At 58.1% G+C, this 24,757-nt stretch overlaps 2 protein-coding genes across 3 annotated transcripts; one reads left to right on the forward strand and one right to left on the reverse strand.

Annotated features, from left to right (window-relative positions):
* Positions 1–4,019: 4,019 nt before the first annotated feature.
* On the reverse strand, positions 4,020–18,668 carry SLC26A11 (solute carrier family 26 member 11). Of its 2 annotated transcripts, XM_075014170.1 has the most exons (17): positions 18,563–18,667; positions 17,760–18,102; positions 17,153–17,345; positions 16,873–16,958; positions 15,737–15,816; positions 14,249–14,391; positions 13,532–13,707; positions 13,116–13,188; positions 11,841–11,891; positions 11,700–11,760; positions 11,186–11,241; positions 10,787–10,927; positions 9,798–9,925; positions 9,279–9,378; positions 8,601–8,734; positions 7,975–8,047; positions 4,020–7,210 (listed from the first exon to the last, which is right to left on the reverse strand). In XM_075014170.1, exons 2-17 carry the CDS (start codon positions 17,955–17,957, stop codon positions 7,137–7,139), a joined length of 1,767 nt encoding a protein of 588 aa, XP_074870271.1. In that variant the 5' UTR covers positions 17,958–18,102; positions 18,563–18,667; the 3' UTR covers positions 4,020–7,136. The 2 variants fall into 2 exon arrangements, with proteins under 2 accessions (XP_074870271.1, XP_074870272.1); XM_075014171.1 differs by lacking the exon at positions 9,798–9,925 and having other exon boundaries at positions 18,563–18,668.
* A 37-nt stretch (positions 18,669–18,705) lies between these two features.
* SGSH (N-sulfoglucosamine sulfohydrolase) lies at positions 18,706–24,744 on the forward strand. Its single transcript, XM_075014169.1, has 8 exons — positions 18,706–19,132; positions 19,972–20,132; positions 20,492–20,597; positions 21,287–21,437; positions 21,828–21,984; positions 22,285–22,366; positions 22,525–22,728; positions 23,827–24,744. The coding sequence occupies exons 1-8, from the start codon at positions 18,721–18,723 to the stop codon at positions 24,384–24,386; spliced, it is 1,833 nt and encodes a 610-aa protein (XP_074870270.1). The 5' UTR covers positions 18,706–18,720; the 3' UTR covers positions 24,387–24,744.
* Positions 24,745–24,757: the final 13 nt, after the last annotated feature.

The following is a 24,757-nucleotide window of genomic DNA, read 5'->3' on the forward strand; positions in this document are numbered from 1 at the left end:
AAACCAAAGCAGATTGTGAAGAACTTCAAAAAGATCTCAGCAAACTGAGTGATTGGGCAGCAAAATGGCAAATGAAATTTAATGTGGGTAAGTGTAAAGTAATACACATTGGGAAAAATAACCCCAATTATACATACAATGTGATGGGGGCAAATTTAGCTACAACAGATCAGGAAAGGGATCTTGGAATTACAGTGGATAGTTCTCTGAAAACATCCACGCAGTGTGCAGTGGCAGTCAGTAAAGCAAATAGGATGTTAGGAATAATTAAAAAAGGGATAGAAAATAAGATGAAGAATATCTTAGTTCCCCTTTATAAAACTGTGGTACACCCACATCTTGAGTACTGTGCGCAGGTGTGGTCTCACCTCAAAAAAGATATACTGGTGTTAGAAAAGGTTCAGAAAAGAGCAACTAAAATGATTAAGGGTTTGGAAAGGGTCCCATATGAGATGCTAGAGAGACTGGGACTTTTCAGTCTAGAAAAGAGGAGACTGAGGGGTGATATGATAGAGGTGTTGACGCACAAGACTTCTCTGTGTTTAGGTGGCTAACGTTCAGCTTTCTTGAATTCAATAAGGCAACAGAGGAGCCAAACTGGACACTAGTAAAACCAGGTCCAGCAAGGCTGCTTGATGCAGCTAACTCTAGTATTTTATACCCTTACACAAACAAAGCCCAGTGTCAGAGGCAATTAGTCAGAGAATCGTAAATCACTTCTCCAGGAGAAACCGTTATCGGCAAAGAGAAACAGGTACCGGGGAGCAGGAGCCTGAACTCCAAACAGTTCATTAACACATTCTATAGAGCTCATCCTTCCTGCTATTCCCAAACAGGTCAAGGAAAGTACAGGCTCTTGTGTGTGTGCAGAAGTAAGGGATGTGAAATGGCTTCTTACACAAGATGGTTTCCATAGAGGTATATAAAATCATGTATGGTGTGGAGAAAGTGAATACAGAAAAGTTATTTACTTGTTCCCATAGTATAAGAACTAGAGGACACCAAATTAAATTAATGGGTAGCAGGTTCAAAACTAATAAAAGAAAGTTTTTCTTCAAACAGTATACAGTCAACCTCTGGAACTCCTTGCCAGAGGAGGCTGTGAAGGCCAGCACTCTAACAGAGTTTAAAAAAGAGCTCGATAAATATTTGGAGGTTAGGTCCATAGATGGCTATTAGCAAGGGGTAAGGTATGGTGACTAGCCTTTTGTTGAAGGCGGGAGATGGATGGCAGGAGACAAATCGCTTGATCATTGTCTGCGGTTCACTTCCTCTGGGGCACCTGGCATTGGCTACTGCCGGCAGACAGGATACTGGGCTAGATGGACCTTTGGTCTGACCCAGTATGGCTGTTCTTATGTCACAAAATGTACCCATGCAGCTGGGCTACTGTAGGGCTTCAGTGAAGACACTTAACTGCTCAGCCATTGCAAGAGGCAATAGCTATGGCCATGCGAGAAACTCTCCTGTCTACAGTGTTAGGTCGCTGTAACTATTGCTCAGAGATGAGTCCTTTACACACCTCTGAGTGACCAAGCTATACCTATGTAAGTTCGTAGTACAGAACTGGGCTCAGGAGTGTGGATTTACCCCTTTGAGAGCCATACCCAGGCAAGTCCCTAGTGTAGACCAGGCCTCAGAATGGCATAGCCACATACAAACTGCAAGAGGTTGTTTCTCCATATGTGGTTATTCTAATCAAAGTGACCCTTTAACACCTCACAATCATAGATCAAGATACAGTTCATGGGTTGCAGACTGTTGTAATAAGACTAAAATTAATAAATCCAGTGTCTTCTCATCTCTGCCACAGATTTCAGGTGTGAGCTTGGTCACATCACTTAGCCACCGGTGCCTCAGCTTCCCATCTGTGAACTGAGGGGGTGGGATAATGAATGCATTAGAAACTGCAAGCTTTGAGTTCTTTGAGGAGGAGGAGGATGGTGCCTGAGGGAAGCATTTTAGATGGCTTCCTGGTCACACCTTGTTCAAATTGTGTGTCCACTGGGGCCCTTTGTAGACCCTGCAGTTGTGTCTTCATTACCCGGGTTATCTAGGCTAGCTACAGTAAAGCATCATGCAGGTATACTGAGAGCCATCTCCATATCTTACAGACCAAGTGGTGCCTTCTGGCATTGTGCCCATCCCAGCTGCATGGCCCTGATCTTCCCCAGAGCCTGTGGGTATTTGCCTCGGGGAGGAGAGAGCTGATTTCTTTCCCTCATCACTGCAGAGCCCTTCTCTCTGGACTGCAGATCCTGTTTCCTATGCTTGCTGATGCCTGCAGACACTGCACATCTGGTTTGCCAGGAGCAGCAGACGGCAATATCAACCAGGGGACATGCTGCAGTGAATGGTTCTTTCCCTTCTAGAGGCTGGTTACTTTATAGCTGGTACAGTTGGGTGCATCTAACAGCCAGACACCTCCAAATAGTCGTAAACACAACCATCACCACTGCCAGACACCGCCAGGCCTGTTCTGTTCTGCAGCCCCTGGGAGCAGGAACGCTGCGGCCAAAGCCTCGCTGGCTGCAGGGAGAGATGAAAGCAGCTGGCCCCAGGGCGGGGCTTCTGGGGCTTGCAGCTCCCTTTGCTTTCAGTTTCGTTTCTCTGGTGCTTGCTCAGGCAACATAGGCTTGTAGCTCTGGGAAATGGGTAGTTTTTATTGCACCAACTCCCGCTGAGGAGAGAGAAGCCTCCAAGCCACAAAGAGCCAATGTGCTCTTTACCCTTCAGGGCACTAAACAGCCAAACAAGGGCGTGATGGAAACTAGACAATCATCACCCGCAGACAGGAGGGGAAAACACCTTTCACAAACCAAACTTGCTACACCTGACCTCTCAGTCGACAGCCTCCACTGAAATGTGCACAAGATGGCTCTTTCCCTCTGCACGCTGGCAACATGTGCCCCAACCCCTAGGCTCCCCAACGGAGTCAGGGGACAGTGGAATTAGCCTAGGGATATAGCTACAGAAATAGTCCCAGAGTGGGATTCAGGTTCCTCAAAGCTGTGTGTGTGGCAGTGGTTCCCAGCCGTTTCAGAACATGGCGCACTCCAATGAGACACACGTTTCCACAGTACACCCACTGTTTTCAGCTGACTCCTTTGCCTTGCTGCCTGCGCCCCAGCTGGCAGGGGATTGTGAATTTCTCCCAAGGTGACTCTTTGCAGAGCTGCTGCAAGGGGAAATTGGTGAAATTTCACAGCACACCAGAGTCAGCGCACACTGGGTAAAAACCACTGCTGCAGGCCCCCATGCCCGCCCTTACACTCCAGCGCCAAAGCCCTCAACTTCTGGACACAGTGCGCACACAGTTGCTGCTTTCCCAATAGTCCTCCAGTTCATTACCTTTGCCTCTGCTCAGCACCCTCCTCAGACCAGTCTCCCCTGACAAAGCTTGAGCTACAGTCAAAGAGAAGCAAGTCTAACAGTCACATGGTTACAGAAAAATCTAAAATGCAAACTAGAGTCCATACTTATGAACAACTGCCCATCTAGTGAGGCAATGCTCAACCCGTGGTCAGTCCATACAGCCCTTAGCCGGTGGAGAGAGCTGATGTCCACATTTCTTGAACCCTCCACCACGGGACAGCACCCCCCTCCATAATGGGTCTCATGTTTGGCCTTCTGTGTGCTATTACACACTTCCAGGCCTTTGACCATTTCATCACCTTCAGTTTGTCCCTGATGGTCCCCCCTCTTTTATACTCTACAATAAAGGGACCAAGGCTGTACCCTGTCTAGCCTGTAAAAGCTTGGCTGGGCAGCTAGTTGTTCTCATTCTTCATTGGCTTAGCACGGAGAACCACCTCGGCCTAGTGATCAGTGTCACCTCCAGCAGTTCCGGAACACAACGTGCCACCGTGTTTCACTGCTACAATATTTTCCGTGCAGGCATTCCCCAATAACCATGACAACCAGTGGGTTCTTAGTTTTCAGCACAGATTGCACATGGCCCCCATCAGTGAACTATCAATCATGGGAGACTCACGCTGGCTAAGCAAGTCCCTGGATATAGACTCATAACTGTGTATCCTCTATCCCTTGCCAGCACAGGCCCCCTTGGTTACAGGCAGTGCCTGGGGGTTGTCACTCCTGCACATCTAAAAGAGAAGCCACTTCTCAAATGAGGGAACAGCTCCCAGACTGTCACTGGTAGTCATAGAATTTTATTGTTCCCGGTACAGCGCATTCCCCTTGGAAACATGCCCTCCCTAAAGGAAGAGCCAGCCAGATACTAGTTAGGAAGGTTTCATCCCGTCAGGAGTGGGCCTGATCCCCCACTGCTGAGCACCTGGTGTCGTAACTGACACCTCAGCCACAGCACAGCAAATGCAACTGCTGGTTTGAGCAGAGAATTCTGACTTGGCGGCATCGCACCTCGTAAACGACCCCACCAGGGGCCAGGTAGTGGAAATCAGGTGAGTGTCCAGAGAAGGGTCAGTGTATAACAAACGCTTTGAACTGCACCGCAGCCAGAGTCCAACTGTCGCCTCTCCAGCCACAAGGTGCGGGAGCCAGAGGGAGAGGTTAGTGCATCTCAGACTGTAGCCAATGCTGACCCAGGAACAAAGCTGCCCTGGTTGGCTGGTACAGGGTGGATAGGGGAACAGAGCACTGGACCAATCCCTCGCTAAAGACTTTTCTTGTGAAATGGGGAGGAGAAGGACACTGGGAAGGGAAGTTCACCTGAGCAGGAATGAGGACTGAACACCCAGCCAGGCTGTCACTGTTCTCAATGCACGAGGTTCAAGAACAACAAGAAGTCCTGTGGCACCTTATAGACTAACAGATAATTTGGAACATGAGCTTTCATGGGCAAAGACCCGTTTCATCAGACGCAATGGGCATCTCATGGGCAGGGCAGTTAACTCAGGTGCCCAGGGAAGGGAATTTGAATGCCACCCATACAATGCCCTCATTGCATCAGATTCATTAGCTGCAATGCATAAGGTCTCTCTCTCTCTGGGTCAGCTCCACCCAGTCAGGACCAGGGCAGGAAGAAGCAAGTTCAGCTCTGCAAAACAAAAGCCTCTCCTCCCCGCAGACTAAGCAGGAGCAACCTGAGTCACTGAAATGGGAGCACTCCCAGCAGCCCATGCAAACATTTAAATGGCCCAGGGCTTTTCAGGCCCAGGGGCTCTGCTGGGCTCCTGGGGTTGCTTTGTTGTGGACTGGGGAAGAACAATGTGTGTCAGACTCTCCCCAAAGAACCAGTTTGTCCACAGTGCGTAGTGCAGGGCCAGGCCCCTCCACCTCCTTCCATACACAGGGCATTGTATGGGTGACATTCAAACTCCCTTCCCATGGCTCCTGAGTTAACTGCCCTGCCCCGCTGAACAGAGCAGCTCACCCCTCCCAGAGCTAGTGGTGTTCCAACTTCCCCACGCGGCAGATGCATGCTCCTCTCACCTGTGTATTTTTTCCTCCTGTGACAGCTAGTGAATTATGTCCTTTTCCCAAGGAAATCCAATTTGGAAACATTTGAGAGCCTCTTCTGAGCCATGTCACAGCAGTGTAGCAGGGTATGCCAGCGCCACCCCAGTGCTGTTTGGCTGAATGCAGCATTAGAGGAAAAAAAGGGGGAAGGATCGCTCAGTGGTTAGAGCACTGGCCTGCTAAACCCCCAGTTGTGAGCTCAGTCCTTGAGGAGACCATTTTAGGGGTCTTGGGCAAATACACTTAAAAAAAAAATCTGTCAGGACTAGTGCTTGGCCCTGCCAAGAGGGCAGAGGACTGGAGCCAATGACTTCTTGAGATCCCTTCTCGCTCCATGAGATATGTATATCTCCCTTTAAAAATAAAAAAAAACAAAACAAAAAAACAAAAAAAAAGGAACACTAATTCTAGAGGTACAGCTCACAGATGAAATTATCAAAACTCCCCCATTCCTGGTGGCTTGAAGAGGCATCACTCTGATTCCTAGAGCTGCGTCCTAGAGATTTGTCCTGGGGCACAGAGGACAGGTATCCTGTATCCTTCAAACTCCACATTACCGGGGGGAGGCTATGATGCAAAGAGGAGGTTGGGTATTTACAAGACCAACAAGCTGCAGAGTTGTAAGAATAAATGGTAACACCAGAGTTAGGGGGGAGAACCTCCTGTAGGAGATTTTCAAGGAGGCACATTATTCCACTCTTCCCATGGCTGGATTTTATCCACCTTCCTTGGAAGTAGCTGATACTGGCCGTCGTTGAAGACAGAAAATTAGTCGGGATGGAGCTTGAGGCTGAGCCAGCTGCAATCTGCAATGTGTGGAACTGTGCGGGGACCAGGGGTGGTGTGTGCATGCGATATCAGGGCGGAGGTGCAGTGCATGGGGGAGGGATGGTGGCAGGGCGGAGGGGTGCAGTGCAAGGGGGAGGGATGGCTAGTCTCCTATTGCTGGTGACAGCTAAAAGCTGCGTAAAGCTGAAAAATCTAAGCCACGATCTCCAGGCAGCTCCTCCAAAGCCAGTTCTCCCCCACAAGCTGCTACCCCCATTGCCGACCATGTCACCCCCATAAATTCCTTTTCCGACCTATCATTCCCTTGTCTGTATTATCAGCAAAGCGCGAGAGCTGGGCCTCAAGATCAACTCCAGCCAGACTCGTCCTGCCAGGTCTCAGTCAACATCTGTACTGCCCATACTCCCTGTTCACTGGGGATTCGCTGGATTCCCCACACCCCAACCTTGTCCCCCCCTAATGTTCAGACACCCTCCACCCTGTCCCGCCACCACCTTCCCCAAGGCAGGGGTGAGTCGGGCACACATGCGGAGAAGGGCACAAGGGGCCTTGGAAGGCAATGTCCCCTTTTCCGGGGGGCTGTGCTGTCCCTGGGTAACACAAAGCTTCCCACCACCAGCTGGCACCCCACTCCTACAACGGCCGATGGCTCAGGGCTCTCTGGGACACAGCAAGGACGAAACCAGCCCACAGGGGTGAGACAAGTTCGTCATCCCTACACCAGACAGTGTCGCTGGTGAGAGTGCCCTGTGCCCACAGCTGTAGGCCCGAAAGGGCACTAGAACCACACAGGGCTGGCGAGTGGGACGGCACGTGGCCATTCTCCCCAGCATCCAGGAGGCGCCTGTCTCAGGCGAGGAGACCCGCCTGCTAGTGGCAGGGCAATGGGCACAGGTTGCCGATCCTCACTGGATGAGCCCCGATGCTGGCAGCACATTCTCGCTGGCATTGGGAAGCTGCTCTGCTCCAAGGCTCTTCTCTGCAAGAAAGGCAGGGGGGGCGGGGGCGGTGGGGAGGAGAGAGGAAAGCAGAACAGGGGACATTTAAAGCAAAGGTGCAGGCACAGCCATCCTTACCTATAGGCAGAATCCTCAATTGTGTACGGGACCCCTGGGTCTTAGTGTCCACCTACCCACCCGCCTCCTCCTCTCCCTGTTCTGGGGCTTTGCTTTCTCCAGAGAGGATCCCACTAACAGTGAAAAGTGGGCCGGAGCTATTAACAAAACCCGTGAAAGAGCCAGTTGTGTGGCACGGACGCCCTTTAGAAGCGTCTGTATCTCCTGCTGGTTCCTGAATTGAACACGTTAGTGAACAGGACCTTAGTCTAACATTTGCTTTGAAAAGATGATAAAATCACATCCCTCCAAAGTCATCACCCCACCCTCCAAGCTGCCATCCGGTATAGGGGCACCAGTTTAATAGTACTGCATAGGGCCCCATACATCCTAAGGATGGCCCTGGGCCCAGGCACCACTGAGGTGCCCTGCCAGACACAAGAGCAGGGCATTTAACTTTCCAAAGGCTGAATTCCCCCTTCGAAGAAACAGGAGTCCTCTCTTTCAAGGCAACGAACTCCCCTCTGCCCCACCGCGCTCTCCCAAAAGCCCCACCCAGCAGCAGCTCCTAATCTGAGCACGAGCGGCACTTCTCTGGAGGTCACCGCAGTTTGCTGGCTCCCAGGCCAGGGGCTGATCAGCCTTTCCCAGCCCGCCCTGTAGAAAGCAGGACCTTGGCCTCACTTACTCGCCTCCTCCAGGCTGGGGAAATGTTGGAATCCCTCCAGATTTGCAGCCAGCAAGACTTGGAGAACGTGGCCCTGAAAGGAGAGGAAAGAAGGGGACAGGTTGTGACATTCCAGCCTCCCTCGCTCACAGAGATAGCAAAGAATTCCAGACATTTGTCCTGGGAGGCTCAGAAAGGGCAGCTGGGTGGAGTGAACCTCAAGAGCTCAGTCCCTAGGCAGGAGCAACTGCAGCCCCTCCCCACCACTCCATCCAGACTAGGTTACTCCTGATTCTGCAGCCACAGAGGAGCAGGTCCCTCCCCCCGTTGCATGGCAGGTGCAGCCCAGGGAGACAGCAAGGCTCAAGGTGCCATGCTCCCCCTTGATCTGAGCAGGCAGGCCGTGAGGCATGCTGGGCCCTGCTTTGCATCTCAGATAATGGCCCTGCATTAGTGACAAGTTAGGTACAATCTTCAGGTTCGTGGTAAACTGCAAGTGCAGCCTCAAGTTGCAGAACTCCCTTTGGGGAAGGAAATTGAGCAGAGCTAATCTGGGACCCAGCCCAGTTTCTGAAGCAGCTGCATGACAAGTGTCGGCATCCCTGGTCTGACCTCACAGCCAGCTCCCGCCTCCTTTCCAGACACACCTGCAAGCCAGAGAAGGTCAGGGTGACGCCCCTGTTCCGGAACTCCTGCAGGAGGTCTGCCAACCCCACCACCACGGTGTAATCCATGCTGCTGAGGTGGGTGCAGTCCAGGACGACGCAGCGTGGCGGCGACACTGAGGGAGAGAGCACCAAGTGGCCACTTGGCTGCCATTTCTGGAGGAACCAGCACTAGCCACCTGGGCAGGAATCCATCGTTCTGGGCCTGGCAGTGTGGAGTCCAGCCAAACCCCTGCTGGTCCCGGCCTTCCCGCCCACCCAGGCCTTTGCACTGCTGAAGGCCAGCCAAGCCTGAGAGATAGCGAAGGATAAAGTCCAGGCAGGGTGAATTCCAATGCAATGCCAACAAAAGCTTTCCCCATGGTCTCTTCCCTAGGAGCTGCGGTGGGGGCATAGGGGGTTCTCGAGTGCTACCTCAGGGCCCACCGGCTGACCACAAGATGTGTCAGAATCAGGTTCGTGAGCATTCACCTGAGAAGCTGATCTGGATTTGGGGTTGTATGCAACCAGGAGCTCCGAGGCTGACAAAGGCCCCACTGTGGAGCTGCTCTTCTGGGCCTGGATATGTTCAGAGACTGCAGAAGCAAGGCCAGCACTGCCCACGAGCTACAGCACTGAAAGGGTGCGTTTGGGTTGTAACAGATGGGGGCTGCACCGTACCTGCGAGAGCCCGTTTGTGCACAGCATCTCGGAGGGACTCCACAGCAGGGAAATGCAGACCGCTCTCTGGCTGCACGACAAGTACCCCCGGCTCTGAAAGCTGCAAGAGAACCAAGGGGGTGGCTGCACTGGGTCCCGTAACCTGCTCCAGGGACCCAGCGCCCCGCTCACAGTGGAGGTGGGTGGGTAGGTAACACAGCCAGCCATTGTCCCTGGTGCTGGAAGGGTGCATGATGGAGCCTTCACCCCGTCTCTCACCACACACCCACGAATCCCCACAACCCCCCACCCTACAGGCTGGTGTGCCTCTGTGCACTGGAAACAGAGGGGCTCGAACTCCACTTGTGCGTCCCTTGGAAGGGGGACCTGGGGCAGAGGAGGCACACGGGGGTGTTATGAAGGGATGGGGCAAGAGGAGGCAGAATGCTGCATCCAGCTATTACTCCAAGTAGACATGGCCATCATGAGACCCTCCCGAGTTTCGGGCAGCCCACGCCCGCCAGGAGGTCTGAGCCGCACCGTTATCCGGGGCCTGGCAATGGTGTAGAGCAGGAGGACTCCTGAGACGAGAATGCCGGCCACGATGCCGTACTGGACCTCCCAGAAGCAGAGCAGGAACGTCACGCACAGTGGCACAAGATCCAGCCCTGAGAGTGAGGAGCCAGTCATTGCCTCATCCCATCCCTTCACCCTCCCCGGCTGCAGCTGGGCTGCAAAGCCCCAGGGGGTCACACAGCAGCCAGGGGAAGGGGAGTGGATGAGAGGAAAGAAGCCCAGTTGCATCTATAGAGGGAGAGAGTCCTCTGTGCCTGCCACATCACAGGCTGGAGGCTGCTGGGGGCAGCAGATTAGGGTGCAAAATTCAGAGGTAACACAAAACCCTAATGTCTTGGTGCTGCCAGTACGCGCCAGCCCCAGCAGCCAGACTAGCGCCACACAAAGGCTGCCAGGGATGTCGGGAGAGGGGATACTCAAAGCCGCCGCTCAGGAAGGGCCGAATCTGGGGCTAAGTCACGTCTGGCTGGGGCTGGGCCAATGAGCAGGAGCACACCAGCCAGGGCAAGCAGGTGTTTTACTGCCATTTGGGAACATGACGTGCTACCTGAGCGCTGAACGTGCTCACGGCAACAGTCCCTCTTGGCCCAGTGCACCCGCCAGGCGCCTGCCGTTCAGTACTCAGGGCAGAGCGGCTGGTGGGGAGATCATTGCATGCAGATGTGAAGCGCGCACAATCCATTGGCACGCGCAGGTCCAGCAGAGACACCTTTGTCCGAGAAGAGCTCTGCCTAGCTCCCAAGCGTCTCTCGTGTCGCTCCGATGACAGACACCACCACCTCGCGGATATTTCAGGCAGGTGCAGTGAAACCCAGCGGACCTTTCTGGGGTATCACCAACACTGGCCAGCAGGTGGCGCCGTGCCCCTCGCTGAACCCATGCTGAGGGCCCCGATTCTGCAGGCCCGGCGAGAGCCCCAGCAGGCCTCCCACGCGGGCTGCTCCGGCACGTACTTTTCACCTGCCACAGCGTTCTGAAGACCCTGGCGTCAAACACAGGAGCCACGGCACAAATGATGACAGCAGCCAGAGCTGCCTTGGGGATGTAATAGAAGAGCGAGGTCAGATAGGCCAGCGAGAGCAGCACCAGGGTCCCTGGGGAGACAGAAGGCAAATGGTGGAACACAGACCCCGGGAAGCCTGAGCCACAGCACAGCAGAATCACCCTGCCTGACTCCCTGCAGCCTCCCTCCTTGCACACAGGCAGATCCCAGCGGGGGGGAGAACAGATGCACGAACAGCAGGTAAAGCGACTGGGGAGGGCCGGGCCCAGAGGTGGCCCTTTGAACAGCTGGGGAAGCCCCACGGCATCCCTGGCGCCCTTCACCCCCTGGGTGAGCACACAGCCCCTACCTGTTATCAGCCCCCCTGCTGGGGTGCACACGCCCGTCTGCGCATTCACTGCTGTCCTGGAACACAAACCAAACGCCCGGTTACCAGCCGTAGGAAGCCTCCGGTCAACAGGCACCACAGCCAGCTCCCTTCCAACTGCCCCGCGTGCAGAGTCCAGTGAGGAGAGAGGAGGGGAGGGTCGGTCTGACTCCCTAGTGCAATGGGGAAGCTGCTGAGTGGACTTGGAGTAAGAGGTTTGGCGGGGGCAAGCTGCTGTCTGTCCATCTGTCCAGACACTAGCCTCTCCCCAGAGCATGCAGTCTACTGGGGAAGGCCTATTACCCCTGCACACATTACCTGAGGTTCAGGCCCTGCTGCTGCCTGAGGGGCCAGGAGCGAATGTAACGCTGATCAGCTCCTCCAGTCATAGGCCACAGCCGTGGAGAAAAGGGTCCCCCTCCACAGGCTGGGATCCAAAGCCAGCCTATTACCAAGGCCCCCAGGGACTGACAAGGCCGGCCTGGGTGCTACTCACCGGCCGAAGCTGCCAGTGACAGGGTAGGAGGAGACGAAGGAGCCCAGGAGGTTGGTGAGGCCTGCATGGTGGAAGGGAAGGGATGTTGTGAACAGAGCACGCTGTGCTGGCAATCCCCCGGCCCCCGAGCTGAGCTCTTACCCATGGCCAGCAGCTCCTGATTGGCATCGACCCTGTAATTGTTCCGAGAGGCTGAAAGGAGAAGGTGACGGGTCAGAACTCCTCCCTTTATCCCAGAGCCCCCCACCAACTCCACCTCAGCACAGAGGGGCCTGCGCCCAGGGGCAGCTGGGCAAGTCAGTCAGTGTCGGTGTGGGGAAGTGGGAGCGGGGGAAAGGTTTGCGTGGGGAGGGGATGGTCCTCGGTGTCCTGGGTGTCACTGCTTTACCGAAGGGGGTGGAGAGGGAGAACTGGGAGCCCCAGCCAGTGACCTGGAGACAGGGAGAGGGCAGCCTCTGACCATGGGGAGGACACTGGGCTATGGAGATAGGACCCGGTGACCTGACCAGCTGGTTCCAGCCAGGGGAACACAAGAGGGACGAGTGGAGAGGCGGAGAAGAGAGCCTGTTTACTGGCCAGAAGACAAAGGCCAAGGGAGGAGCTGCTGGAGGGGGACATCAGAGGCTGGGCTGGACGGAGGGAGCTGTGGGACTCGGCAGAGGGAGCAGGCAGAGCCCACCTGGCTGCGGGGCAGACTCAGCTGTGCTTCGCTAGGCAGGCCAGGCCGACAGGCCCAGAAGTTCAGTGCTCAATAAGCCTCCTGTGTGACGCCAGCTGAGTCTCGCGCCGGGTTACACTAATCCCTGGGGGTCCAGAGCGAGGGGACCCCTGAGGGCCCAGGCCCAGACAGGTGTGCTGGAGGCTCAGAAGGCGGAGGGGTTAACCCCAGGAGGGAGTGAACCCCTGAAATGGGACTGCAGGGGGTTTCCCCGGGGACTCTGTGGGCTGAATGTGGGCATGACCTGTGAGTCCATGATAGTGGGGGGGGATCACCCAAGTCACAGGCCCCAGGGGACCCCCAGGAAATGGCTCATTTCACCACCTTTGCCTGCAGCTCACCTCCCCACCCTGACTGCAGTAACAGGCCTCACCAGTGCTGAGCTCCCACTTTGGGGGTGCAAAGCCCAGACAGCATGGCACACGGGGCAGCTCCTACCCATGCTGGTACCCAGCAGCTGCCTCCCAAGGGCAAGAGATGATGGGTGAAATGCCCAGTTGTGAAGGAACATGCCAAGTGACCCGCCCCAGCCACTGACCTCCCACTCCATGGGCGCCCCCTCCAGCCCTTCCTTCGACACGCAGCGGGGCCCAACCCAGGACCCTGCCTGCCAGGGGCAGCTCACTCCAGGCCCTCCGCCAGCTGCAGAGCAAAGGCTCTGGTGGCCCCGGGCATGGCACAGAAGACCTGACACATACCAAAGGCCTTGGCAATTGCGATGCTCTCCAGCAGGCCAATGAGCGGCACCACAGCCAGTCCAGCCCCCAGGTCCTGGGGAGGGGAAGGAAGAGGCCGGCATGAACATAATGGCAGAGAACATGGCAGCTGCGAGAGAGGTGCCCTCTGCACTGCGCCCCCCTCTCCGAGGGCAGCAGGAAGCTGGAGCTACATGGCTTCTGCTCCACTAGCCCTGTGCACGTACATGCCGGGGCAGGGCACGCCCAGGCTCCATGCATCCAGCCTTCCCTGCTCCCCAGAAGAAGGGAAAAGAGCAGAGGGGAGAATTCCTTGGAACACGGCCCTTCCAGGGCTTCCTCAGCCCCATGAGGGTCTGGCACAGAACGATCGCGCCACCTGGGATAGTGCCATGGGCCCCACCCCCAGCTTCACTCACCTGCACCATCTCGCTGAAGGACACGGTGCTGTTGCCTTCGGCCTTGGAGAAAGGCGGTGGCTGGAAGGGAGGGAGCCCCTGCGGCGTCTCCCCAGTGAGGGTGAACGGCTGGGAGCCACTCACTTGGAAAGAGTAGGCGACCAGGCTGGCAAACAGGACCACGAGTGCATTGCGAGCTACAGCAAAGAAGAAATGACTGGGGGAGCATCACTCTGGCGCCCAGCAACTACAGGGATGGACACAGTGGGGAGACAGGCATGCAGGGGGGTCCTCTCCAGCCCAGGTGGTGGACACCAGCTGTGCACAAGCCAGCAGCAGAGCCAGCCTCCCACCAGCAGGGCAAGGCCTGTTCAGTCCCCACAGCCCACTTGGTCCTGGCCCTTGCTGGGGGGCAGTCCCTAGGCACCGCCGCTCAGGACAGTAGTCTGGACTGCTGACCCCGCAGGGAACAGGCCCAGCTCATGCAAAGGACCCCGAGCAGCCACCCCAGCAGAACAACTCACGGGTCCTGCCACCACAGGCCAGATTTTGACCTAGTGGAGAAAGGCCCCACGGCTCATCACAGCCCATCACAACCCCGAGAGCCAGCTGGGACCAGAGCTCTCTCCCAGACACACATGGTACTGTTCTCCCTCCTGGCAGGGCCTCCAGTCTCCTGACCCTGGGAGAAGTCCAAGCCAACAGCACTCGGAGCCGTGCCAGGCACAGTCTACAAACCTGTTGCTACGGCCCAGATGATGCCACGACTAATTCTGACGGACATCGGCTCCACCCAATGGCTTCTGGGGAGGTGGCCTTGCATTGCCCGGAGCCCCATAAGCACAGCCAGGCAGAGCATCCCCAGAACAGCATCCCCAGCCCTGCAAACAGACCCAATCCAGGACATGTTGCAATGTGCTGCAATCACTATCACAGAGTGCTTCTGTTGGGGAAGTGGTGGGGCAGCCCAGACTCCCTCTCTGAGCGAGGAGACTCGTCTCTGCTGCAGGCAGGTCAGTTTTCAGGGAACAGGAAGAAGGACCCAAGGCAGAAACCTGAGGGGACTTCAGAGAGCAGGATCCATTTCCAACTGGGACAACCATCCTCCCCGCAGGCCATCTGCTCATGCTGCTGCTGCTACAAAGAGCACACAAGCTGGCCTCAATGCCCAAGAGGTACATGGCCGTGCCAGGGTGTGGCATCACAGGGCAAACCCTGTGCGGTGGGGCAGGAGCCCTGGAATGGTAACAGATGCCAGAGAGGCCAATCAGCCATCGGCTGCAGATGGAGAAGAGCAGGGACCAAAGGAGGCTTCACTGGGGTAAAGCTCACCTGGGCAGATCAGGCAGGGCTGCTAGAAAGCCAGGGGACAGGCCACTGAGGGTCCTGTAGCCCACAGCCTTGCTCCCTGATGCAGGGGAAGGTGCAGCTCCCCCACTGATCTGACACAGTGTGGAGCAGGAGGCTGCCACCGGAACAGGAAGCAGCCAAAGGAAGGGGCAGTGAACAGATCTACGCTGCTGTGTTGAGGACCCCTGGAACGGGACCTGGTGCAGAGGGAGAGTCCAGCGCGGGTTCCCCTGCAAGGCGCCGGTGGGGCTGCAGAGTGAGTGAATGTAGCTGCCCAACAGGGCACAGAGAGTGGAAACTGATTCCCCCGATGAGCCATGAGGAGGTGCCACTGAGCAGCGTCCATTACACCCGGTCATCTCCTCCCCATGGGGGCAGCCAACAAGGACAGGGCAAGGTGAAGCACAGAGAAAAGAGCGCTCATGAGCTTGGGCTGCCTGAGGTCGAGGGGGCAGAGACGGTGCCAGGGCTGTGGTGAACTGAGAGCCAGGCACATACCTATTGGGGGTGCTGTACTCCCAGGCAGATAACTCGCTGACAGGCCCAGTGCCCTGCTCGAGCAGTGGGACTGGGGAGGGGACAATTCACAGCTCCCTTTCCCACTCCACCCTCCCTTTCTGGTGGCTTGGGAGACCACAAGCCATCAGGCTGACCTCCTAGAGCCCCGTGCCCCAAACCAATCCAACACGCAGTATCGTGCCGTGTTGGCACAGGGCACTGGGCAGGGTCTGCTCGGGCAGGGGGAGATGCGATGGATGGCACAGCAGGAAGAGTGCCTTTCCCAGCCCTGCATGTGCCGCCCTGCACCCCCTCCCCAGTGGCGACAGGCTGCTGGGGAGGTCGTGAGCGAGGAAGAGCGCAGAGTTCTCTGCTGACCTGGTCTCCCCAATTCTTTGGAAGGTGTGATAGACCTGCAGGAAGAACTGCCGTGGAACGTTGTGCAGGCCCAGGATGTTCTGTGCAAACAAAGAGAGGCCCCATGAAAGCCCAGCCTAGCTCCAGCGCCCAAGTACAGCTGAGAGGGGTCTCCAAATATGGGCCAAAACACCATGGCCTTGGACGCTCCCTTTCCTCAGGCAATGTCTTTTCTGTCTGTTACCCAGGAGCTTTCATCAGGGACCAGACCACGTAGCTCTGTGCAAACCTCTGGCCAAGGAATTTTCTCCAGATCCTCCCCGTATCTCTAGGGAACTTCAGAGGCTCAGTAGAGACAGAGCCCCATTCTTCCCAATGCCAGGCACTGAGACTGCTCCAGCCACAGGACGATAGCATCCTGCTGCTCATGCAATCAGACAGGCTCTCACAACGATGCTATTCAGACCGGGCTGCCTCCCCTCAAGTTCTCCCACGTCACCAGAGGCTGACAGTGACCGGGGCGCACAGATCTCTGAGGTTCATGCCAGAGACAGCACGCAGTGAAACCAGAAGCGATTAGCTGATGTTTTCCTTGAAAAGTCTGATTTTGGTCAACCACAAAGGAAATGCAGCAATAGCGAAAACCTCCCCACAGAATGAAAAGGATTGGCTAAGCCATGGAGCAATCAAACTTCCAGCCAATCCCAGGCCCCCAGAGAAAAATCAGCCAGCACAGTGGTCAGACAGTACAGATTGTCTCTGCAGCCACCCGTCACCGGAGAGGAGGTGGTGTATTTACAAGAGAAGCGCACAGCTTGATCTGGCTTAGTCAAGAACATCCTCTCCACCTGATCCCCCCCAGAGAGCGCTCTCAGCTCTGGGAAGAAGAGTGCAAGGCACCCACATGGGTCGCTGTATGACAGTGCAGGGCACCCACCCCACCGCAGCAGCCCTGCAAAATCCTTCTCGCACGCTCACCGGGGGCAACTCTGTCTGCTTGTTTGCGTGAGCGGCCCACGAAGCATCCTTCCACGGATCAACACTGCGCTCAGCTCTGCACGCAGACTCTGCACCTGGGCTGGTGAATTTTTATGACAATGCTCCAAGGCAAGTTACCCTAAAGAAATGGACAAGGCCACCGGGAGAGAAGTTCCTACCTTGACCTGGTTGAAGCTAATGGTGACCGAAGCAGCCGAGGTAAACCCTCTAATGACGGGGCAGGAAATGAAGTCCAGCAGGAAATCTGTAAGGGATGGAAATTGCTGGAAGGAAGTTGCTCTCCTAGGTACAGACTACAGCATGCAGGCACATGCAACAGAGAGCAAAGCTTTACAAGTCACAGCTGGACAACAGCAGAGACATTTCATGAGGGGACAAGCTGCTCGAATGTGAAGACTCAGACAAAAACCAAGGCCTCATGTGGCCACAGCATCTCACCCAGGTGCAGGAGACCCATGGCTAGCTGGATACAGCCCGACAGGAAGGTCAGCAGGATGGCATAGGCAGGATCATGGAACGCATAGGAGGAGACCAGCAGCGACATAATTGCAGTTGGACCCAGAGTCACATCCTTTGAGGTCCCCAGAAGGCAGTAGATAAAGCAGCCCACGAAGGAGGAATAGAGACCGTACTGCACGGGAACAAACAGAGCCTTCAGCACCAGAACCACAGCAGCCTGGGAACCTGCTCTGACCATTGCAGGACCTGGGCATTCTGAAAGAACGGCTGTGGTTGGTTAGCAAAGGTCTGGGCCAGGGAAGTCTCCCGTGGGTTGTACTAAGCAGTCATTAGAAGAAGCAGGTGCAACACCCTAGCTTGCTAACAGAGGAACATGAACGGTCCCAGGCTTCCTGCCCTCAGCTCTCCAATGTGCCCTGCCACAACCACACCCCCTGCTGTGCGCTACAGCCCAGCTAATACCCATGCAACCCCCCACTGTAACAATCTCCACCATCCTGCAAGGATATGGTAGCACCCCCCACTCTCCAGTAAGCACCCCACTGGGAAGTGCCCCCTTTATAATGCTCAGAAGGGAGCTGCCCACCTGAACGGGCAGGCCGGCCACCTCGGCATAGGCCAGCGCTTGCGGCACGACAGTCAGGCCCACGGTCACCCCAGCGAGCAGATCGAGTTGAAGCCACTGCAGCGAATACTGGGGCAGCCACCGGAGGACAGGGAGCCTCCTCTGCACCACGTTGTAGGAGCAGCATTGCCCGGGGGCCTCTGGGTCTCGCTGCGCCATAGCAGCTTTCTTGGGGATTCAGGCCAGCGCGTGACACGCTCCAGGCTCAGCTGGGCCTTGGGGCACCACCAGGATCCCCTGGGGAGCTCTCAGGGGACATGGCGACTGGATGCAGACAGACAGTCCCCTCAGCAGCTCCTCACACCTGCATGGGAAGGAGGGTCAGAGGCTCAGCCGAGGCGGGGAAGGGACGCACGGGGCAGCATCTGACTATTTATAGCACCACCCAATGGACTCCTCTCCTGTCCCCTACCCGGGCCCACACCGGGTGAGGTCTCCTAAGGCAGAACCTTGCCCCGTGCAAGTGCAGAGAACGTGCTGGGTGGGGGGGGGTTGTTTGCCCCAGAAGGGCCTCTGGGCTCCCCCTCCTGGAGCAGTGAGCCGGAGGGGCGCTGGCTGGCTGCCCTGCAGCGGGGCGGGCCTGGGCTCGCTGGCTCCCCAGCGGGCTCGGGCCGCACACGCCTCTCCAGCCGCTCGGGGCCCAGGTGACAACGCCCCAAGCAGGGCCCCGCCGGAGCTCATCGCCCAGGGGCACCGGGGAAGGGCCGGAGCGAGCCGAGCCCGGAGCTGGGCGGCCACTCGGGGTGCGCGGGAGAGCTACAAACCGGGCGGGCGGGGGAAGGTGACCGGCTGGTAGTTCCCCTGCCCGAGCCAGGTGCGGCGCTGCAGGCGGAGGTCCCCGGGGCCGGGCGCACGGGTGGCTCCTAGCCCAGCCCTCCGGCCACACGTGCGCTCGGGGAGCCCCCGCCCCGGGCGGGGGGAAATGCGCCGCCCCGCCCCGGGCTCTGAGCAGCTCCGAGAGGAGGGGCAGGGTCGGGCTGGGCTTGGCCCCCCGCCCCGCCAGCCCCGGCGCTGCCCGCAGCCCGAGCGCCAGCTCCGGCCGGGGCTCTGCGCCCCCCTGCGGCGGGGACGGGGGCGGCCGGGGCCCCAGGCTGCTCCGCCCCTCCAGCTCGCCGCGTGGCCGTGGCCCCGGCCCGCACTCACCCGACGCCCGGCCCGGCCTGGCTCAGCTCATGTGATGCGCCCAAGGCGGAGCCCGGCGGGGGCGGTGTCCGGGCCGGCGGGGCGGCCCCCGCTGCAGGTCGCCATGGGCCTCCGCTGGCTGCGCTGGGCGCTGCTGCTCGCCCTGCCGCTGGCCGGGGCCGGCCGGGCCCGCAACGTGCTGCTCTTCCTGGGTGAGTGCGCCGGGGGCCGCTCCTAGCCCGGCCCCGGCTCTGCTCCTGCACCGGGCCCGGACTCCCCTGGCCCCGAGGCCGGAGTCACTGCTCCGGCTGCAGCCTGCGGGGCCTGCAGGCCCCTGGCGGGGTCCGCGCTGCGGTGCTGCAGCCAGAGGAGCGGCCCCCCCGGGCACCTGGAGCGGACTCATTAAACCTCTCCCGTGCAGCGGCCCAGGGACACCCCCACCCCCGTTACAGGTCCCAGAACCCCTGGAAGGGACCTCAGGGGCCAGCGAGTCTGGCCCCCTGCCCAGAGCAGGATCAGCCCCAACTAAATCATCCCAGCCGGGGCTTTGTCTGGGGATGGAGATGGTAACACATCCCAGCGCTTCACCACCCTCCGGGGGAAATAGTTTTTCCTAATGTCCAACCTACGCCTCCCCCACTGTAACTTCAGATGGTCGCTCCTTGTTCTGCCTTCCGTCACCACTGAGAACAGGCTCTCTCCATCCTCTGTAGAGCTCCCTTTCAGGAAGCTGAAGGCGGCTATTAAATCACCCCTCCCTCTTCTCTTCTGCCACCTAAATAAGCCCAAATCCCTCAGCCTCTCCTCGTAGGTCACGTGCTGCAGCCCCCTAATCATTTTGTTGCCCTCTGCCAGGCCCTCCAACGTGTCCACATCCTTTCTGTGCTGGGGGGCCCAGAACTGGACGCAGCGCTCCAGCTGTGGCCTCACCCGTGCTGAGTAAAGGGAAGTATTCACTTCCCTAGCTCTGCTGGCAATGCCTCAGAGCCCCTGCAGCTGGGCCTTCCTCCAGGCCGAGCTCACAGCCTCTCTTCTTCCCCCTGCGGCACAGCGGACGATGGTGGCTTTGAAAGCGGCGTGTACAACAACTCTGCCATCCACACCCCCAACCTAGAGGCCTTAGCCAGGCGCAGCCTTGTCTTCCAGAACGCTTTCACCTCCGTCAGCAGCTGCTCCCCCAGCAGGGCCAGCCTCCTGACCGGCCTACCCCAGGTGGGTCTTCCCAGAGACGGGCTGGGGAGGGAGCACAGGAGTGTTCTGCTGCCTCACCTGCCAGCAGGGCCCATCCTAGCGCCAAGAAGGGGTCACGTACTACCCACATTTGTAAGGGTCCCCTCACAACTCCTGGGGCCCAGCAAGGCTCATTCCCAACACTCCCTTCTCTGGAGCTCCATCCATGGCTCACACAGTGGGTCTTCCCCTGGATGGACCGTTGCCCACTTCTGGTGGCTGGTGCCTCGGTGGTAGTCCACGCTGTGCCCAGGGTACTGGGAGACGGGTGAGAGTTTGGCTCTTTGGGGCAGGGACGTGCATTCCTGTCCAGTTCGGCTCATTGTCGGTCTGTTTGGCAGCACCAAAATGGCATGTACGGGCTGCATCAGGATGTGCACCATTTCAACTCCTTCGACAAGGTGCGGAGTCTGCCTCGGCTGCTCAGCCAGGCACGTATCCGGACAGGTAAACAGCCAGGGTGCTGGGGTGGGAGGGGGCACAGCAACTCCCTGTCCTGCACCCACTGCGCTGAACCCCAGCCAGGCTTGTGAGGATGGGGCGGTTAAACTCACGCCTGACATTGTATTTATTCCCCTCTTGTTTTCCTGACGGAAGGTGGCTTCCCACTGGTTGGTGCCCATTGCGCTGTGCTGATTTGCAGCTCAACGTGCAGCATTCGGTTCGCTATCCAGACGAATGCAAACATGGATTCCTTAAAGTTTCTTTTGAAACTGAGTTTAAATTATTACAATAGGCCGTAGGTTGTCATAATTTCCAATGTAATTTTAAACAGTCTGGTTTTTAAACTAAGCCCATGTTCAATTTCGTTTTTAAATGTCCAATTTGAATTTTGAAATTTTTTTTTTTAAATCCGTCTATTTTTCTCGCCCACCCTCTGCCCTGCAGTTGGGAGCGTCGACTGTGCATTTCTGCCTGGGCTGGGCATTGTCTCTTCTGTATCTCAGGAGGCTGTGGTGCCTGTAAGGCACATTTGGCTGTGCTAGCTGGTGGTATTCTGCTGCCCCAGGCATGGGAGGAGGGCAGTTCCCAACCATGGCCCCATGGGAGCATGAGCAAGACCAACGCAGCACCCTGTGCTCCAGCTGCCCGCTCACGTTTGCTCCCGCCTTGCGGGGGCTGCGTTTCTCCTGCAGGGATAATTGGGAAGAAGCACGTTGGACCAGAGATGGTGTATCCCTTTGATTTTGCGTACACAGAGGAGAACAGCTCAGTGCTGCAGGTGGGCAGAAACATCACCAAGATCAAACTGCTTGTCCGGAAATTCCTGCAGAGCCAGGATGAGAGGTGAGGCCCTGCATTGCCCCCGCAGACTCGCTCTGGAACTGGGCAACCTTGCTTGCTAGCACCCTAAGCCTGATGCACAGGGGCCCCCTCTGCCTGAGTTACAGGGAAGTGCTCGGCCCCATCCCCATCAGGTCACTAGCACCTCTTGGGGCTCCCCAGAAACCAGCTTGTCTCCAGTGAAATGAGCTGACCGGTTTCTGTGCAGCTCGCCCCAGGCTATGCTTGGACCAGCCGGGGGCTTGAGCTAGCTTTATCACTGGGGCTATCTGGTAGTCCCCAATCCCAACCCAAGCCCTGGGCCATGGAAGGACTCAGGAGATGCTTGAGGTGCCCTTTCCTACTCAGCCTCTGCCACGTTCGGCACCCCCAAGCCCTCTCCTGTGATTCCAGGCCCTTCTTCCTGTACGTCGCCTTCCACGATCCCCACCGCTGCGACCACTCCCAGCCCCAGTACGGCGCCTTCTGCGAGAAGTTCGGCAATGGGGAGAGCGGCATGGGCTGGATCCCCGACTGGAAGCCTCAGATGTACAGCCCAGAGCACGTGCAGGTGGGACGGGGCTGTTCGGAACCTGCTCCAGGCTGTAACGGGGCAGCAGAGCAGGGAGGAAGGCTCCTACAGGCAGAGCTGGGGGGTGACCTGGGGTGACCCTGGCCCTCCCCACCACATGGAGATAGTGAGGGGAGGAGCAGGGTTAGGAGGGGAGCAGCCCGGAGCAAGGGGCACCGTTGTCCAGAGTCACCAGCAGGGGCCCTGCCTCCATTCAGCTCTGCCCCTCCCATGTGCATCTCCCCCGACCCTGGGAGCCTCCGGCACTCGGCAGCTGCTGCATCTCCTCTCTCCCTGCAGCTCCCGTACTTCGTACCAGACACACCAGCTGCTCGCCTGGATCTGGCTGCCCAGTACACAACGATTGGGCGCATGGACCAAGGCAAGTACCAGTGGCGGTTGGGGAGTGGGAACTGGGGGCTCAGGACCTGCCGGGTGAGACAAATAGGTCCGTCCTCAGCCAGGGCTGGGGGAAGGAGGGCCCTGGGAAGGAGGCTGCCCTCCGCTGCCACCCAGCTCTGCTGTCCTGTCTGCCCGCAGGGATCGGGCTCGTCCTGGAGGAGCTGCGCAGTGCCGGCTTCCAGAACACCACGCTGGTGATTTACACCTCCGACAACGGCATCCCCTTCCCTGGTGGCAGGACCAACCTCTACTGGTCGGGCACAGCCGAGCCCCTGCTGGTCTCCTCCCCCGAACACACCCAGCGCTGGGGCCAGGTCAGCCAGGCGTACGCCAGCCTCTTGGGTAAGAGCGTCCTCTTCCTTGCCGTGGCCTGGGCAGGGCTGAGGTCTTTGGGGCGCTGGGTTGGGGGTCCCCAAACAGGGCAGGAAGCAGCAGTGCTGTATGGAGCAGTCCCAGATCACTTGGCAGCCTCCCCTGCCTCAGTCATCCTGTGGATGGGCCAGTCCCCCACTGATTAGCCCCAGGGCGGTCTGGGGACCTGGGCCAGCAGCAGGGATCAGCTCTGTTACCGGGGGAACTACGGAGAGACCTGGTGCAGGGTCAGGCCTCCCCACACTCATCACAGCCACAGGAGCTGCAGAGAACGGCATGACCCAGCAGCCTGCTCGACTCTGCTGCCCTCTCCCCGGTAGGTCACTTTACTCCCCTGCGGCACTGGGGGCAGAGTGCCCCTGGGGGCTCCAGGAGTGGCTCGGCTCGCGGGAGTAGAGCAAAGCAGGCTGGGGCCAGGTGGAGCGCTCCACTTCCCCCCAGGGAGAGGACAGCAGGGCAGGCTGCTGGGTCGCTCCATTTGCTGCAGCTCCTGCTGCTGCATTGAGTGCAGAGGGGCCTGACCCCGCTCCAGGCCTCCTCGTAATTCCTCAGGTCACGGAGCTCAGGGAAGGAGGCTTTGGGGAATGGGTGGAGGGGGGGGACGAGGCAAGGCGGGGGCAGGGCCTGTGGCTATAGGAAGGTGCCCCCTCCCGGCACCCCCAGCCTTGTGGGGACGTGCAGGGAAGGGGGAGCGTGGGATGGGTGGGTGTCTGGGGCCGGCCCTACTCCAGAGGGCTCACATGCCACCAGAACGTGGCTCTGAGCCAAGCCAGGTGGGCAGATGGGTGCAGGAGGCAGGCATGCAGCAGTGGGCTGCAGGAGAGCAGGGCATGGGGCAGGAGCAGGCGGCTGCTCCCTGCACAGGGGAAGCTGACAAAGGCGTGGAAAGAGACCGAAGCAGCAGTGAGGAGCGGCCTGGGAACCCTGCCTGGCTGCCCAGCAGGGAGCGCTTGTCACCTCTGCAGCCCCACCCTCCCCCGGCTTCTGCCCCATCCTCTCACAGGGATGGCGTCTTTACCGGGGCTCTTCTGGCCAGGTGTAGCCGTTGCCCTCTTTTCCCCTCTCCAGATCTCACACCCACCATCCTGGACTGGTTCAACCTCTCCTATCCCAGCTACAGCATCTTGGGCACCAACCCTGTCCAGCTCACTGGGAAATCCCTCCTGCCTGCCCTGGTGTCAGAGCAGCCCTGGGCCACCGTCTTCAGCAGCCAGAGCCACCATGAGATCACCATGTACTACCCCATGCGGGCCATCCAGCACCAGCAGTTCCACCTGGTCCACAACCTCAACTTCCGGATGCCTTTCCCTATCGACCAGGACTTCTATGTCTCGCCCACCTTCCAGGACCTGCTCAACCGGACGAGAGCCCGGCAGCCCACCCACTGGAACAAGACTCTGCACCAGTACTATTACCGGGACCGCTGGGAGCTGTTTGACCGGAGCAGCGATCCCAGCGAGAGCCAGAACCTGGCCTCCAACTCCGAGTACGCTGTGGTCCTGGAGCTGCTCAAAGCCCGCCTGCTGAAGTGGCAGTGGCACACGAATGACCCCTGGGTGTGTGCCCCAGACGGTGTCTTTGAGGCAAAATGGAGCCCCCAGTGCCAGCCCCTGTACAATGAGCTGTGAGTCACCTCCTCTCCCTGCTGGAGTCCTCCTGCTCGGCCATCAGCTGCCCCACACGTCCGCATGCAGCCGCCAGCACCCCAGCTGGTTTGACTGCCATGAGACATCCCATGGCTAAACAGCCCACGGTGCTGCTACTCCTTCAGCTAGCACAAGGTGGAGTAGCAACCAGAGATGATAGGCTGGTCCCTGTCCCCCATTCACAGTGTCAAAAGAGCACCTGCCCCTGGCGCGCACAGGTGACGTGTTCCTCTTGGGGGTGGGGGGTCGTTGCACCGGCTGCTGGCGAGGGCTGGACTGCAGGCGACCCAAACGCTGTCAAATGCGGGAGCTCAATAAAGTTGCCAGGAGCAGCACGGTCTCAAGTTGCTCAC

Source organism: Carettochelys insculpta, chromosome 20 (genome assembly GCF_033958435.1).
Source record: "Carettochelys insculpta isolate YL-2023 chromosome 20, ASM3395843v1, whole genome shotgun sequence".
NCBI lineage: Eukaryota > Metazoa > Chordata > Testudines > Carettochelyidae > Carettochelys > Carettochelys insculpta.

Bases quoted from the DNA above. Each gene is read 5' to 3' on its own strand.
- SLC26A11 (XM_075014170.1), bottom strand. From the start codon at position 17,957: ATGGCGCAGCGAGACCCAGAGGCCCCCGGGCAATGCTGCTCCTACAAC. The intron at 17,346-17,759 runs GTGGGCAGCTCC...GTTCCCGTGCAG, and splicing joins TGGCCGGCCTGCCCGTTCAG to TACGGTCTCTATTCCTCCTT. The intron at 10,928-11,185 runs GTAGGGGCTGTG...CTGTCTCCCCAG, and splicing joins AGCAGGGGGGCTGATAACAG to GGACCCTGGTGCTGCTCTCG.
- SGSH (XM_075014169.1), top strand. From the start codon at position 18,721: ATGCGCCGCCCCGCCCCGGGCTCTGAGCAGCTCCGAGAGGAGGGGCAG. The intron at 21,438-21,827 runs GTGAGGCCCTGC...CTGTGATTCCAG, and splicing joins CTGCAGAGCCAGGATGAGAG to GCCCTTCTTCCTGTACGTCG. The intron at 22,367-22,524 runs GCAAGTACCAGT...GTCTGCCCGCAG, and splicing joins GATTGGGCGCATGGACCAAG to GGATCGGGCTCGTCCTGGAG.